Source organism: Oncorhynchus kisutch, linkage group LG1 (assembly GCF_002021735.2).
Source record: "Oncorhynchus kisutch isolate 150728-3 linkage group LG1, Okis_V2, whole genome shotgun sequence".
Taxonomy (NCBI): Eukaryota; Metazoa; Chordata; class Actinopteri; order Salmoniformes; family Salmonidae; genus Oncorhynchus; species Oncorhynchus kisutch.
This window is the reverse complement of record NC_034174.2, coordinates 74,364,010-74,381,043: the sequence shown is the minus strand read 5'-3', so window position 1 is coordinate 74,381,043 and position 17,034 is coordinate 74,364,010. Positions and strand designations below refer to the sequence as shown.

At 44.0% G+C, this 17,034-nt stretch overlaps 1 protein-coding gene across 1 annotated transcript; it reads right to left on the bottom strand.

The window, feature by feature from the left end:
- Window positions 1–9,326: 9,326 nt before the first annotated feature.
- Window positions 9,327–15,488, bottom strand: LOC109876575 (dual specificity protein phosphatase 5). Its single transcript, XM_020468980.2, has 4 exons — window positions 15,023–15,488; window positions 13,881–14,038; window positions 12,518–12,737; window positions 9,327–10,196 (listed from the first exon to the last, which is right to left on the bottom strand). The coding sequence occupies exons 1-4, from the start codon at window positions 15,384–15,386 to the stop codon at window positions 9,742–9,744; spliced, it is 1,197 nt and encodes a 398-aa protein (XP_020324569.2). The 5' UTR covers window positions 15,387–15,488; the 3' UTR covers window positions 9,327–9,741.
- Between the last annotated feature and the right edge of the window lie 1,546 nt (window positions 15,489–17,034).

Sequence of the window (17,034 nt, the reverse complement as noted above, 5' to 3'; positions counted from 1 at the left end):
TGTGAATGAGCTGAGGAGACAACAAGGCCCGGTGGATATATTGAATGAGCTGAGGAGACAACAAGGCCCGGTGGATATATATGAATGAGCTGAGGAGACAACAAGGCCCGGTGGATATATGTGAATGAGCTGATAAGACAACAAGGCCCGGTGGATATATGTGAATGAGCTGAGGAGGACAACAAGGCCCGGTGGATATATGTGACTGAGCTGAGAAGACAACAAGGCCCGGTGGATATATGTGACTGAGCTGAGGATACAACAAGGCCCGGTGAATATATGTGACTGAGCTGAGGAGAGGGACAACAAGGCCGGTGGTATATGTGAACTGAGAGCTGAGGAGACAACAAGGCCCGGTGGATATGTGAATGAGCTGAGGAGACAACAAGGCCGGTTGATATATGTGAATGAGCTGAGGAGACAACAAGGCCCGGTGGATATATGTGAATGAGCTGAGGAGACAACAAGGCCCGGTGGATATATGTGAATGAGCTGAGGAGACAAACAAGGCCCGGTGGATATATGTGAATGAGCTGAGGAGACAACATGGCCCGGTGGATATATGTGACTGAGCTGAGCTGAGGAGACAACAAGGCCCGGTGGATATATGTGAATGAGCTGAGGAGAGAGGACAACAAGGCCCGGTGGATATATGTGAATGAGCTGAGGAGACAACAAGGCCCGGTGGATATATGTGAATGAGCTGAGGAGAGAGACAACAAGGCCCGGTGGATATATGTGAATGAGCTGAGGAGACAACAAGGCCCGGTGGATATATGTGACTGAGCTGAGGAGAGAGACAACAAGGCCCGGTGGATATATGTGACTGAGCTGAGGAGAGAGACAACAAGGCCCAGTGGATATATGTGACTGAGCTGAGGAGACAACAAGGCCCGCGTGGATATATGTGAATGAGCTGAGGAGACAACAAGGCCCGGTGGATATATGTGAATGAGCTGAGGAGACAACAAGGCCCGTGGATATATGTGAATGAGCTGAGGAGACAACAAGGCCATGTGGATATATGTGAATGATCTGAGGAGACAACAAGGCCCGGTGATATATGTGAATAAGCTGAGGAGACAACAGGCCCGGTGGATATATGTGAATGAGCTGAGGAGACAACACAAGGCCGGTGGATGTATGTGAATGAGCTGAGGAGACAACAAGGCCGGTGGATATATGTGAATGAGCTGAGGAGACAACAAGGCCCGGTGGATATATGTGAATGAGCTGATAAGACAACAAGGCCCGGTGGATATATGTGACTGAGCTGAGAAGACAACAAGGCCCGGTGGATATATGTGAATGAGCTGAGGAGACAACAAGGCCCGGTGGATATATGTGAATGAGCTGAGGAGAGAAACAAGGCCCGGTGGATATATGTGAATGAGCTGAGGAGAGACAAACAAGGCCCGGTGGATATATGTGAATGAGCTGAGAAGACAACAAGGCCCAGTGGATATATGTGACTGAGCTGAGGAGACAACAAGGCCGGTGGATATATGTGAATGAGCTGAGGGACAACAAGGCCCGGTGGATATATGTGACTGAGCTGAGAAGACAACAAGGCCCGGTGGATATATGTGACTGAGCTGAGGAGAGGGACAACAAGGCCCGGTGGATATATGTGACTGAGCTGAGGAGAGGACAACAAGGCCCGGTGGATATATGTGACTGAGCTGAGGAGAGAGACAACAAGGCCGGGGATATATGTGAATGAGCTGAGGAGACAACAAGGCCCGGTGGATATATGTGAATGAGCTGAGGAGAGAGACAACAAGGCCCGGTGGATATATGTGAATGAGCTGAGGAGACAACAAGGCCCGGTGGATATATGTGACTGAGCTGAGGAGAGAGAGACACAACAAGGCCCGGTGGATATATGTGACTGAGCTGAGGAGACAACAAGGCCCGGTGGATATATGTGAATGAGCTGAGGAGAAACAAGGCCCGGTGGATATATGTGAATGAGCTGAGGAGACAACAAGGCCCGGTGGATATATGTGAATGAGCTGAGGAGACAACAAGGCCCGGTGGATATATGTGAATGAGCTGAGGAGACAACAAGGCCCGGTGGATATATGTGAATGAGCTGAGGAGACAACAAGGCCCGGTGGATATATGTGAATGAGCTGAGGGAGGTGAAGGAGCCCCCGTGAGGAGGAGACAACAAGGCCCGGTGGATATATGTGACTGAGCTGAGGAGACAACAAGGCCCGGTGGTGGATATATGTGACTGAGCTGAGGAGAGAGACAACAAAGGCCGGTGGATATATGTGAATGAGCTGAGAAGACAACAAGGCCCGGTGGATATATGTGAATGAGCTGAGGAGAGAGACAACAAGGCCCGGTGGATATATGTGAATGAGCTGAGAAGACAACAAGGCCCGGTGGATATATGTGAATGAGCTGAGGAGAGAGACAACAAGGCCCGGTGGATATATGTGAATGAGCTGAGGAGAGAGACAACAAGTCCCGGTGGATATATGTGAATGAGCTGAGAGAGAGAGAGACAACAAGGCCGGTGGATATATGTGAATGAGCTGAGAAGACAACAAGGCCCGGTGGATATATGTGAATGAGCTTAGGAGAGAGACAACAAGGCCCGGTGGATATATGTGAATGAGCTGAGGAGAGAGACAACAAGGCCCGGTGGATATATGTGAATGAGCTGAGGAGAGTAATGTTATTTTTTTAGAGTACTACATTTATATCTACAGCTTTGGTGGCCCCAACCAAGATGGCCATTTGTAATAGGAAAGTCGAGATGCTTTTCGGGAAATAATCTAGTATAGCCTTTCCTTGGAAAATTATTTGAAATTGAAAGGCAAGGCAGCATTTATTTTAAAAGTTCTGTGCCCGATACGTCTGAAAGTCGACTGTTTTTCCCATAGATAACTGCACCGCTTTGAAATTGTCCTAAATCAAAACCAATCTTAGGTAGTGAGTCAGAATACCTTGCTTAGATCTGGTGACTGAATGCATTGTGAACAGAGTCTTAGATGGTGTCCATCGTAGACATATAGAGAGACTTGGTTCTTATACTGTACCCCGTTTCCTTCAGAGGGAGATGGACTCCTCCTTGCGCTCGTCGTACACCCTGGTTCCTGCAACCTCAAGCAGCAGCTTCAGACGCTGGGAATCAGGGGCTGTAGCCATCTGGTTAATCTGGATACATGATAAAGAGAGGAACACACACTGAACGATACCCATATATAAACTTACGTATAAAGTGATCTGGATACAGGCTAAGAGAGGAAACATATGAAAGGTATCCTATGTATAAAGTTATATGGTTGATCTGGATACCATGATGAATCAAATTTTATTTGTCACATGCCGCCGAATACATCAGGTGTAGCCCTTACAGTGAAATGCTTACTTACAAGGCCTTAACCAACAATGCAGTAAGAAAAATACCTAAAAACAGAAATAAAAGTAACAAATAATTCAAGAGCAGCAGTAAAATAACAATAGCGAGGCATATACAGGGGGGTACGGGTACAGGAGTCAATGTGCGGGGGAACCGGTTAGTCGAGGTAATATGTACATGTAGGTAGAGTTAATAACAGAGTAGCAGCAGCATAAGATGGGGGGCGCAAATAGTCTGGGTAGCCATTAGAGAGACAAAACATATTAAAGTTATCCTTTGTATAATTTATGTAGAAAGATATATGGTTGTTCTGGACACAAATTACAAACAAGGGAAAACATGTTACTTAAGATATCATTTATGAGACGTTGGGTTATATGAACAGATATATAGTCAGCACAGTGGTGCAAAGAAACATGTTTGCAGCAAATAACAAATGAATGTTGCACAACGGAGCCTGTTTAGAGCATATGTTCATAGTGCCGTCTTACCTTCCCCTGCTTGACGATGTAGTAGGGGTTACTACGGGAGAAACCAGCACTCTCCAAGAGGTTCATGACGTCATTTTTACTGGAACAAAATCAACATACGTGATTGCTGATTACATGATGGTTACATATTCAAACAGAGAGGCAATTTCGATCTTGCTCAGTCACAACAGACGTGTAGTCAACAGACACTTACGTCACCATCTTCTTGTCTAAGAAGTACTGGTCCTTCTTGGCGCCGATGACACGGCGGAGGGATACCTCCTCTTTGTCGATCTGGAGGGAGAGTGAATTTATTGACCAACAAACAGAGAGATATCAAACTAAACATGACTGACTAAATAGTCAAAGGTGACAATCGTGTTTGGTGAGAAACTTACCGGCAACCTGTTGTCAGAATTGTCAAATATAATCTCCACAAAAGCTGAGATGACACGAGGACCAGTTCCCTCCTGCAGTGACAGGGAATAACATTGTTATAACAGTGTTATGGGGTTAACAACAGACTGAGGATTGGACAGTAGTGGAGAGGGTAGTAAGGGTAGTAAGTTTTAAGTTCCTTGTGGTACACATCACGGACAAAACTGAATTGGTCCACCCACACAGACAGCGTTGTGAAGAAGGCACAGCAGCGCCTCTTCAACCTCAGGAGGCTGAAGAAATTCAGCTTGTCACCAAAAGCATTCAAACTTTGACAGATGCCCAATCGAGAGCATCCTGTCGGGCTGTATCACCGCCTGGTACGGCAACTGCTCCGCCCACAACCGTAAGGCTCTCCAGAGGGTAGTGAGGTCTGCACAATGCATCACCGGGGGCAAACTACCTGCTCTCCAGGACACCTACATAGATATTCTTTATCCCTTTACACTTGTGTGTACAAGGTAGTAGTTATGGAATTGTTAGGTTACTACTGCATTGGTTACTACTGCATTGGTTACTACTGCATTGTCGGAACTAGAAGCACAAGCATTTCGCTACACTCGCATTAACATCTGCTAACCATGTGTATGTGACAAATACATTTGATTTTGATTTGAACAACAGACTGAGGATTATATAATATCCATTAATGTTAGTATAACTTCCACTACTTACATGGAGCAAGGCCAGGCGCTGTTCGGGGCGAAGATGGCTGAATTCATCGCTGAGCACAAACTGAATGGCTGAAAGAAAAACAAACATTTGTTTTTATTATATACAGAAAATAATGCATCACCATTTTTTATATTCTTCTAATTCCATATGGTAGAAAACATCAGAAGGGGAAAGCGCACACATACCGTAGAAAAAGTTACTTTTTCCCGATCCATTTCTTCCCACTGTGAGAAAACAACATACAGGGAGGGAAATGTCAGTCAATCAATCAATGGATGGAAAGGCAGCAGCCCATTGTTTCCTCTACCTACACCGTGAGGTGTTGTTTATGACTAAAGATAGCTAGAGGTTTTGGGAGAGAGTAAACTTTGCAGAATCTCACCGATGACATTGGACTTGGACTGAAAGGATCCACCACAGTCTGGTCCCTGTAACTTCGGAACCCCTGAATGATGACCTGAGAGGATAAGGGAAGTGCAACTGCTATCACACATCTTAAATGATCCACGCTTGCTAGTTACAGCACCATTGCATTGAATAAACGATTCAGACATCCACCAATAGTTTATTTTCACAGGATGATGAAATTAGCTGCCAACAATTGCTAGCCAGCTAACTTCTTAGCTATGTCAAAAGGCAAACTAATGTTATGCAAGCTGGATGGGGCAGTATCTTCCGAGCTAGCTTAGCTAATAACGAACAACGTTATCTTAATAGCTAGCTAATGTGACTACTTTATGAATGGCTTGTCTTGATAGCTAACTGGCAAGATAGTTAACTTATCTGCACTAACTAGTTACGTTAGCTGGATTGAAGAAAGTTACCACAGATTGCTAGCTACTATAACATTAGCTAGCGACTAGCATCACTACTACTAGTACCTCAGCTAACTAGCCTACTGACAGACGTGATCCAGAATTGTTTGCAATCCGGCACATGACAATTTTTGTAGATAACTTTTCTAAGGGCAGTATTGTAGACTAAATCTAGCTAGCTAGCTACGTGTAAATGTTAATTTATTTACAATACTTCTTAGCTAAAGCTAGCTATCTGGCTAGGCCGCAAGCATAATTTTCAGAGAGCGGGTCGTCGACATGGAGCTCGCGCCGTTAGTTTACCTGTTTGATGTACATGGTCGCCTAATCAGGAACTTTCCTCAGAAAGCGAAACAAACAACTTCAATAAATACCCCTTCTCCTTCAATAAAGGGAAGGTGGGCCTTTAAAGTGATTATTGTGAATATTTGTTTAAAATGCATGTATCCAAGTTTGTTGAAATATCCTGGCGAAAGAGAAACAACAAGGAAAATGGCGTCACGAGCGGGATGAAATGGAACAGTCAATAATGAGAAAAGAGGGGGAGCATAGATATTTTGATTAGTGAATATTAGATACAATCGAAATATAACATGTTACTCGTTTACCCGTTAAAATATAGATATACTAAGGATATGTATGAATGTGAATTTGATTCATACAAGTACATACAACATGTTTATTATTAGCATTCAGTTTTATCACATCCCCATTATTTTTACTTGGTATGGTCCTCATGCGTGCGATTGTTGGGCGCCAAAGAGCTGACAGAGAAAGTATATTTTGGTACAGTATTTAAAACTGAAATACTGTATTTTGAAAAACTGTATTTTATTCGTCAAACGAAGGACTGGGGGAGGGATATTTAAACACGAGAGAGACGAAACAGGTTACCCATTCTTATAATCGTTTCCTAAATGTGACACTGAATGATGTTCTATGATTTCCACTTAGTATATATATATATATATATATATATTTTTTTTTTAACTAGGCAAGTCTAAGCATGTATGGTCAACAATGCTTCTGTATCATTAATAAACTCAAAATTGCTACAATGTAGTCATCATAGACTACCTTTGTGGGAGTGCATGCATTTCAAAGTCAGTGGCCAGTGGAGTGTTCTAGTTTGGATATCTCTTTTTTAGGTCGCTGCAGGTGTCACTGTTGCCTAATGCTAATCTCTTGGCCTAGCCTACTACTGTATGGTTATGTATACATTATCCTAATTATGCATATATGCATATGTTTCAGAAGAGGCTGGTGGAAGGAGGTTTTATTTTATTTCACCTTTATTTAACCAGGTAGGCTAGTTGAGAACAAGTTCTCATTTGCAACTGCGACCTGGCCAAGATAAAGCATAGCAGTAGGAGGATGGGCTCATTTTAATGGCTGGAATTAAATCAAAGGAAGGGTATCAACATGTTTGAACCCATTTATTCAATTCCAGTCTTTAAAATGAGCCTGTCCTCCTATAACTCCTCCCACCAACTTCCACTGATTACTTTGTTACTGCGTTTGAAATACGGTTCAAATAATGATTGTGATCGATCAATCAATCACATTTATTTATAAAGCCCTTCTTACATCAGCTGATGTCACAAAGTGTTGTACAGAAACCCAGCCTAAAACCCCAAACAGCAAGCAATGCAGGTGTAGAAGCACGGTGGCTAGGAAAAGCTCCCTAGAAAGGCCAGAACCTAGGAGGAAACCTAGAGGGGAACCAGGCTATGAGGGGTGGCCAGTCCTCTTCTGGCTGTGCTGGGTGGAGATTATAACCAAGATGTTCAAATGTTCATAGATGACCAGCAGGGTCAAATAATAATAATCACAGTGGTTGTCGAGGGTGCAACAGGTCAGCACCTCAGGAGTAAATGTCAGTTGGCTTTTCATAGCCAATCCTTCAGAGTATCTCTACCGCTCCTGTCTCTAGAGAATGAAAAACAGCAGGCCTGGGACAGGTAGCACGTCCGGTGAACAGGTCAGGGTTCCATAGCTGCAGGCAGAACAGTTGAAACTCAAGCAGCAGCAGGGCCAGGTGGACTGGGGACAGTAAGGAGTCATCAGGCCAGGTAGTCCTGAGGCATGGTCCTCCGAGAGAGAGAAAGGGAGAGAGAATTAGAGAGAGCATACTTAAATTCACACATGACACTGGATAAGACAGGAGAAATGGTCCAGATATAACAGACTGACCCTAGCCCCCCGACACAAACAACTGCAGCATAAATACTGGAGGCTGAGACACGAGGGGTCAGGAGACACTGTCGCACCGTCCGACGATACCCACGGACAGGTCCAAACAGGCAGGATATAACCCCACCCACTTTGCCAAAATACAGCCCTCACACCACTAGAGGGATATCTTCAACCACCAACTTACCATCCTGAGACAAGGGCGAGTATAGCCCACAAAGATCTCCGTCACGGCACAACCCAAGGGGGGTGCCAACCCGGACAGGAAGATCACGTCAGTGACTCAACCCACTCAAGTGACGCACCCCTCCTAGGGACAGTTTATTGATTGGCAATATTTTATGTTATATGTTGTGTTGTGCATGTTGTTGTGGCCAAAGACAGATTCCGGTGGCAGAAGATTGTTGTGGCCTATATGTCCCACCTGGGACTAAGAAAGGCTTAATGTAAGTAGTAGCACATGTTGCCCTGTGGAGGATTGTGGAAGGAGCTATAGGAGGACTAAACACCTCCCTCTGCAACTAGATCCTGGACTTCCTGACGGGCCACCCCAGGTGATAAGGGTAGGTAACAACACATCTGCCACGCTGATCCTCAAAACTGGAGCCCCTCAGGGGTGTGTGCTCAGTCCCCTCCTGTACTCCCTGTTCACCCACAACTGCATGGCCAGGCACGACTTAACACCATCATTAAGTTTGCAGATGACACAACAGCCTGATCACTGACAACGACGAGACAGCCTATAGGGAGGAGGTCAGAGTTCTGGTCGGGTGGTGCCAGAATAACAACCTATCCCTCAACGTAATCAAGACAAAGGAGATGATTGTGGACTACAGGAAAAGGCCCAGTACATCACTGGGGCTAAGTTGCCTGCCATCCAGGACCTCTATACCAGGCGGTGTCAGAGGAAGGCCCTAAAAATTGTCAAAGACTCCATCCACCCCAGTCATAGACTGTTCTCTCTGCTACCGCATGGCAAACGGTATCCGAGCACCAAGTCCAGTACCAAAAGGCTTCTCGACAGCTTTTACTCCCAAGCCATAAGACCCCTGAACAGCTAATCAAATGGCTACCCGGACTATGCATTGCGTCCCGCCTGTTGTATTCAGCTCACATGACTAATTATCTTTGATTTGATTTGACAGGCTCATTGTAATGGCTGGAATGGAACAGAGTCACACCTGGTTTCCATATCCTTTACAATGAGCCTGTCCTTCTATAACTCCTCTCACCAGCCTCCTCCAATGTTTCCCTGTCATATATATATATAAAACATGGTTTTATAGGGCCTCATATTTATATCACAATTGTATTCTTATGAGGTTCATATTTGAGAAAAAGAGAACATGAACACAAAGGTACTTTTTGGTGGAAACATTTATTGGCATCCACATTTGTATTTAGAAAAAACACAGACAATCAGACGAACAAGATGTATCAAATAAATTAGGTTAAAATGCCTTGATGCGGCATGTGAATAGGCAAAACATCACATTATCAACCTAAGGCATGTATTGCAGTAGTCTTTATGGTTTCACACTCAAAGTTCAAACAAAGACTGTAGTCTGAATTTCAGGGACTTTTCTCAACTTGAATGAAAAATTCCATATAGACGATCAACGCAATATCTTCTCTCAGTCTTTGTTTCTGTATAGCCAGTCGTTCCACTTCGTTACTGGCTTGTGCCAGCACCAGACAAACAAATAGAGCATTTTATTTCTATTTTGTTATTGTTATTTTTCAAGTAATCTGAGACCTACTAAACAGTCACATCTTAAGGCAGTGCAGTTATAGGGCTCAATTTAAAATGGCGGAGTGGAGGAGTCTGAAGAGGCATGGGGGTGAGGAAGGAGGTAGGGAGGGGGGCGAAAACTGTGGAAGGTTCAAAGTCAAAGTTATTGTTGTTGAATGTGCACTCTTTCGAATTCCCAAAGAAGGAGACCGTCTCTTTACCGATGCAACAGGGCGTGGCGGGTTCAGTGGCGGTTTCGGGGGTCGTTGCCGCGGTAATAGGTGTCGAAGACAGGACCTCAGACTCGAACTGCAGCAGCTGGCCCATGAAGCTGAAGTTGGGCGAGATGAGGGAGCGGCGCTGTTTGATGATGTCGAAGGCCTCTTCGAGCTGTAGCCGCTTGGTACTCATGATATAGGCCAGACAGATGGTCGGGGAGCGGGAGATGCCCGCCTCACAGTGCACCAAGACTCTACCCCCTGTCTGCTTCACACCATCTGGAGAGGAGACAAAACGGTAACATTTACGTTAATGACATGATAAGCATGAGCTATAATACATTGCTACATTTGGTCAGATATGGAGTATGGCCACGTAGCCACTTACACTGTGTAACTCAAATATAGAAGAATTTAATAGGATAACTGCATCCTAGAATAGAACCACTCTGGCTAAATTCTCACAGGAAACGAGTGCTGTCAAAGCTATTTTAGTTTGTGAACGCAGAGATTGAATCCCGTTCTTCAGTGTAATCATCACCTGCCTCCCCACCCCTTCGTTCTTCCTCTCTTCTCACCCACACATAACCTATAAGAGCCCTGCTGCCACTCAGTCACCACTCTCCCATTAGAAACACACACTGTGGCAGGGCTGACTGACTCACCCTGCACAGCTGCACACGAGACCATGTCTCTCTCCTACGTGCCTGTGGGGGAGCTGAGCAGTACTATACTAAGTTCACCACGGCTGGGAGAGGAGGGAACTTATTCTACTTCAGTATTACATGCACTTCCTCCACACTATCTGACACACACACACATGTATGAGCCACAGGGGGGAACAGCCAGCGATGGTTTCTGACAGCTCCGATCCTGTGAAAACCAAATGAATGAATCATTAAGCTGCTCCCATCTGGAGTGCTGGGAGGCTTTCTGAGAGGCAGCTAGAGAGCCTGTGGGTGTTTTAATGACCCATCCTCTGGCTAATGGCACCCTATTCTCTACATATTGCACTACTTTGACTGGGACCCATATGGTTCTGGTTAAATGTAGTGCACTATATAGGGAATAGGGTGCCTAAAGATCTTCTTGACTGCTGTTGTTATCCTCTATTTCCAGCTAAATGGTTGGTTGACAGAAGAATATTCCACTTCCACCACATTGAATTCATCCAGAGGTTCGGGGAATTGGGAATAGGGATGTCTTCTTCATAAAGAGAAACAAGCCCATTGTTTTAGATGTGGATGCAATGAGTGAATATCTGAACACTCCCTGTATATAGCTCCATTCTTGTGTATTTTATTTGTATTCCTCTTGTGTTAGTTACTATTTAATTTTGTATAATTCTTTTTCAAACTCTGCGTCGTTGGGAAAGGTTCGTAAGCAAGCATTTCACCGTACAGTATACACCAATTGTATTTGGCCCATGTGATAAATCCAGTTGGATTTTATTTAATTGAAGATGTTTTTTTTCAAGGAGACATCCTCTTGTTAAGATTCAGCTCTGGGCTGAGAAGGACACCTCTTTGTCTTACGTAATGCTTACAGGCTTTAGGCAAAGACGCTTAAATGTGGGGGCTTAAAACAAAGAACAGCAGCAACACCTCCACCATTGATACAGGTCAGGTGAGGCTTCCATGGTGGGTGAGAATGAGATTCAAGCTTGTCCTCGGCTGTGCCTGGATATTACGTTTATAAATAGAAGTGCAGGCTGCTCAACATCTTTGTGAGCGCTATTATCCAACACTTCAAGCCTCTTTCTATCACACATTCACTCTCTGTTCCCTTAAGGCTCTGTCTCTGAACACATGCACCATAGTTGAGTTACTTTGGTACCAAACAGAAGAAAAACAACTGAAACAGGTAGGGCGTGACTACCTGAAGTTGACCAATAAATGCTTGTTTTCATTTTCTGTTGCGAAACATTTCGCTACGGTTTGCCCTGACCCAGATAAACAATAACTAAACAACCTTTGTGTACCTTTTGTGTCTGTGGACACAGCCTCCCTCCTTCAAAAACCCTCCACCCACCATTAGTGAGTAGGGCTAGTAACAACATTTGTCACACTGACAAACTGACTGAGTGAACTGACCACACCCGGTAATAACCCGCAATAAGCCACTAGCCGAGATTAACTGTGAGCCGGGAGGCAATGACGGCATTGCAGAGAATCTCTTTTTAAACTTAAAATGGGGGAGGATGAGAGAGAGGTGAAGGGAGGGGTAGGGAGGGAGTGGTAGGGGAGGGAGGGAGAACACAGAATCTGTTCTCTGAATGAAGCCAACCTGGCGATTTGTGAAAGGAGAGAGAGAGCGAGAAATGGAAGGAAGGCAGATGAGGCTAACAGATTAGTGAGAGGTTGTTGCCTGTCCTCCTTTCAGATTGGCAGTGGGGGGGGGGGGGGGGGGGGGGGGGGGGGTGAAGCCATTAACTATTTTAATTGAGTTGCTCCATCCCCTCTGTTAATGGACTTGGAATCCTATCTTTTCCATGAGAGAAGAAGAAAGGAGAAAAGAAAAGAGCAGAGAATAAATCAGAAAAAAAGAAGAAGAGAGCAGGAAAAAAAGAGAGAACAAAATGTCCGGGCCACGACACTCACCAATGAACTGGAAGGCCTCTTGGAAATGTGAGCTGATATCTGCTGTGACGTTGTCCTCCACCGGGATCCACTTGTAGTCGTAGTGGCCTTTGGAGGGCCTGGTGTCCCTCCTGGAGACGTTCAGCAGGGCTGTGACTCCAAGGTCACTCAGATAGTCCTGCCTGGAGGCATGGTAGGCACTGCCCAGGTACAGGAAAGGAAGGATCTCCACCGGCTTGCCCTGAAGAGAGAGGGTAGATAATAAAGGGGGGGGGAGATATTAGACATAAGAACCGCAGTGTGTGAGCCACCATAGAGGGGAGACACAACAAAGTGATATTAAATCCGTGGGCGGTAGAGACAGAGTGTGGCAGAGATACAGTACATGAAACACAGGGTTTTCCTAAAGACACAACAATGGGGAGGGGAGGGGGTAGAGATCAAATACAGATGTAGGATCTTAATTTGAGCCAGTTTTCTACAGCAGGAAAATAATCCTGCACAGCAACAGGAAATGTGGATTATTATAAATTGACTTTTTTTGTAGGGGTTGATACATTTTTCATAAGGGGAAATCAAGTTTGAAATTTCAAAGTGGAAATTTCAAACTTCAGAAACCATTTTAAAACCTCAAATACACTACAAAGTTATTCTGCAACAGAGTGATCAAATTAAGATCCTACACCTTTAGTACATACATCAATGGAGATACTGAGAGGTATGTACGGTGCAAGACGCAATAGTACATATTCTGTACCGTAAACAGATTGTGTTAGCCTATCATGATGGTGTAAAAGGTCGGGAAAAGGTCAGGGATGAAAGGGCTATAAAAGGACTTCTGATGTCAGCTGGGGGTCTCTGACTAGTGGCCATCTTCTCTTGATGACTGGGATGCAGTGAAGGTCAAAGCTAATATCAAGCGTGTGACAGAGAGAATGTTGAATGGTGAAGGCCACTGTTTTGAGAATGGTCAGTAATGTATCTGGCACCATAGACAAAATATTATCATTATGAATGTACAGCTGTACATTTAAGATCAGCTGACAATGACAATATGTACCTTTTATAATCCTATGAGTAGGCTTTTTAAAATTTGATGTCTTTCCTTGAATGAAACTAAATGTGCTCTATCAAGTCCACAAATATCTCTGAACATACAGTACATTCGGCTGTATAAATCTATTTTGAATTGCCAAGAAGACAGTATGACTAAACCAGTACAGAACAGTCATTCTTATCTAACAGGGATATTCCACTCAGTCAAAAACCCTGCAGCCACCGCCTCAACCCTAAACCCCAGCCCAACCTAGGGGAAGTGGCTAGCCACCTAACCCTGAAAGAATAGGCAGCAGGCTAAAAAAGGAAGTTGTTTTCGTTTCCATACCTGATCGTAATCTGGTTTGAGGTTGGAGCCCAGTTTCTCACAGAATAGGGTGATGCTCGGCCTGCATTTCCCGGTTTCGGTTCCGTTGTTCTGGTCGACGGGCTTCACGACCTCAGTGCAAAGTTCCGGGTACTGGCCTTGGAAGTTCTCAAACCCCCCTGGTAAATACACAGAACAAAACAAAATACCTTTACAACTGAAATTCAATAGTCTATAATTGAATGTATTCCATCAGGGGGAATTTTAAAAGAAATGATACACCCAAGACAGCTTTGTCTGACTTGCCTAGTTAAATAAAGGTTAAATAAAACATTGAAAAAATGATAAAATGTTTATTTTTGCGTCATGAATGTTAGCATTTGCCAACTAGATTTAGGCCTCATACCAGGCCGTGAAAAATGTGTTTATAATGGATTATAACGAAATATAACCTTATTATAACGTCGTAATTAATCTGCATTTCAATTCAAATAATCCATTTAGGTCTATGAGTACAAGGTGACAATCTGACAGACTTTAAATGAATGGATCTGACACATAGTCGAAAGGAAGAGGTATGTATAAATGTTCGAAACGAATGATAGGAAATGTATGCTTTCCTTGTGAACATTCACACACAGAACATTCTCAGAACAACCAGTCATGATGTTCTCGAGTTCTCACAAGCCTTTCGCGCACTGACTCATCTGGACCACTTTGACGCACACATTTATCTCCCCCGAGAGCTCGACCTGAGAAGTGTATTGCTCAAATGGGAGGGTTGCTAGAACACGGTCAAATAAAACAATGACTTTGCGTCATAGGTCAGTCCATGGAAAACAATACCAAGGCCTTTAAAATGTTTTTTTTTGTTGATTTGAAGATATGGGGATATGGGTCACACACATAGTTTTCTAAACAAAACGGGGGGATGTTATAAGGCATATTGAATGTCAACCATTTCATGTTATTATCTCCAAAATATAGCTTTTATAATAGCATAATTTATTAGCGTAGCCAATCGGTTATAATAAACATTGTGTTCAAGTGGCTTCAGACAGTGAATTAGCCCAGGACACTTAGTGAAAAAGTTACCCAGACAAACTTATAATGGATTTAGAGTTTTATAGTTCAATGATTTCAGAATTTGTAACAATTCTCACCTTTTAGGAAACAGATGTTTGTCCCACTCGCCAGATTATTGAGTGTATTAATCACTATCTGTGCGATACTGTCCTTTTTCAGTTTCTGCCAGTGAGGAGCTCGGTCATCAAGAACCACCACTGTCGATATGCTCCCCTCTCGCAGCCGTAACAGGGCTTTCTCATCCGGGATCACAAACTGAAGAGGTACCGGCCCTCCTCTGGATCTCCGGACAACAACTGAGTTCAGGTTGGCATTGACAGAGCCTTTGATATTAGAGTTCGAGAACGAAAAATAAGGTCGACAATCCACAATGAGAGAGGTTCCACATTCCTTCCTGATAATCTTCTTGAGGCGACGGCAATCTATGCTTGAGACTTTCATGATTGCCTCTAAAAGGGTGCCTTATTTTATAAGCAATTACTGTATACGGGCCGCCAGAGACGAGGAAACTGAACGCGCCCTAGTGAACCTGGTAGTTACTTAGAGGGGATACCGTCGGATCGGTTTTATATCGACGGAACCTCCGGCTCGTGACATCACGAACCATATATGGACACCGACAAGTATGATCAAAAGAGAGCCTGCCCACACCGGAGTATTGACTACGTTCTAACCGTTCTAACCCCGCTCTGTCTGGGGGGAAGTGAATTTATGCTCTCAGTTTGACTTAACTATTACTCATGGCTATCCAAACGTTTCGTTCTCATGTTTATACGGCCCATTCTAGGAACCACAACAACAGGATTCTTCAAGGAAATACTATGAATGCCTCTCATATTTGAGTAGACATTAGAATATTATCCGTGTTACCATGAACTAACAATATCTGAAATGCCCCCTGCCCCAATAGAGTAAACAAACGTTTCGTTCTCATGTTTATACGGCCCATTCTAGGAACCACAACAACAGGATTCTTCAAGGAAATACTATGAATGCCTCTCATATTTGAGTAGACATTAGAATATTATCCGTGTTACCATGAACTAACAATATCTGAAATGCCCCCTGCCACAATAGAAATATAATTTAGATTCGATTTCTATACTCTATACACCTGACCTCACCACCACCAGCCCACTGATAGCCTATAGGTCTATGAATCAGGAAACTAAATCAATGATTGACAGAATAGTCAGAGAAAGAGAGAGGACTCTATTGGACTATGTAGCCTATTGACTAAAGCAAGGTAAACTTCAGTCTGTTATTCCATGTTTAGCCGGCTGTTTTAGGCAATATCTGCTGGTTGTAATCTCATTATGGGCTAATGGGGCTTAAATGTCATGCTACTGGACTCATGCAATACTGTATGTTAGGCTATAGACAACAGTTAGATAGACTATGCCATTGTGTATGTGTCTTAGAATGGGAATGGATAGATGTGAATAATGCTACAAGATAAGCAAGACAGTGAGAGTCTCTCTCTCTTTTACTCTCTCTTCCTTTGTAGCCTGCCTATTTTTCTCTCTGTCAGACACACACAGAGACAGTGTGTGTGTGTGTGTGTTTGAGAGAGAGAGAGAGAGAGAGAGAGAGAGAGAGAGAGAGAGAGAGAGAGAGAGAGAATAAACAAAAACAAACAGAGAAAGAATGAGAGAAAAATACTTCAATCTTCTCTGCTCCTTAGCTAGTCCAAAACGTGAACTTGACATAAGTGAAACAGGGATCCATGGTGCCAGGATGACAGGAAGGAAAGAAGGTGGATGCCAGTGGATTAGTAGCAGACCAGACAGCAGGCAGTAAGGCAGTATTAGTAGCAGACCAGACAGCAGGCAGTAAGGCAGTATTAGTAGCAGAACAGACAGCAGGCAGTAAGGCAGTATTAGTAGCAGACCAGACAGCAGGCAGTAAGGCAGTAAGGCAGTATTAGTAGCAGAACAGACAGCAGGCAGTAAGGCAGTATTAGTAGCAGACCAGACAGCAGGCAGTAAGGCAGTATTAGTAGCAGACCAGACAGCAGGCAGTAAGGCAGTATTAGTAGCAGAACAGACAGCAGGCAGTAAGGCAGTATTAGTAGCAGAACAGACAGCAG

Coding starts and splice junctions, on each gene's coding strand:
- LOC109876575 (XM_020468980.2), bottom strand. CDS start 15,386: ATGAAAGTCTCAAGCATAGATTGCCGTCGCCTCAAGAAGATTATCAGG. Junction 12,738..13,880: donor TCAAACCAGATTACGATCAG/GTATGGAAACGA, acceptor CTCTCTCTTCAG/GGCAAGCCGGTGGAGATCCT. Junction 10,197..12,517: donor AGAGGCCTTCCAGTTCATTG/GTGAGTGTCGTG, acceptor TCTCCTCTCCAG/ATGGTGTGAAGCAGACAGGG.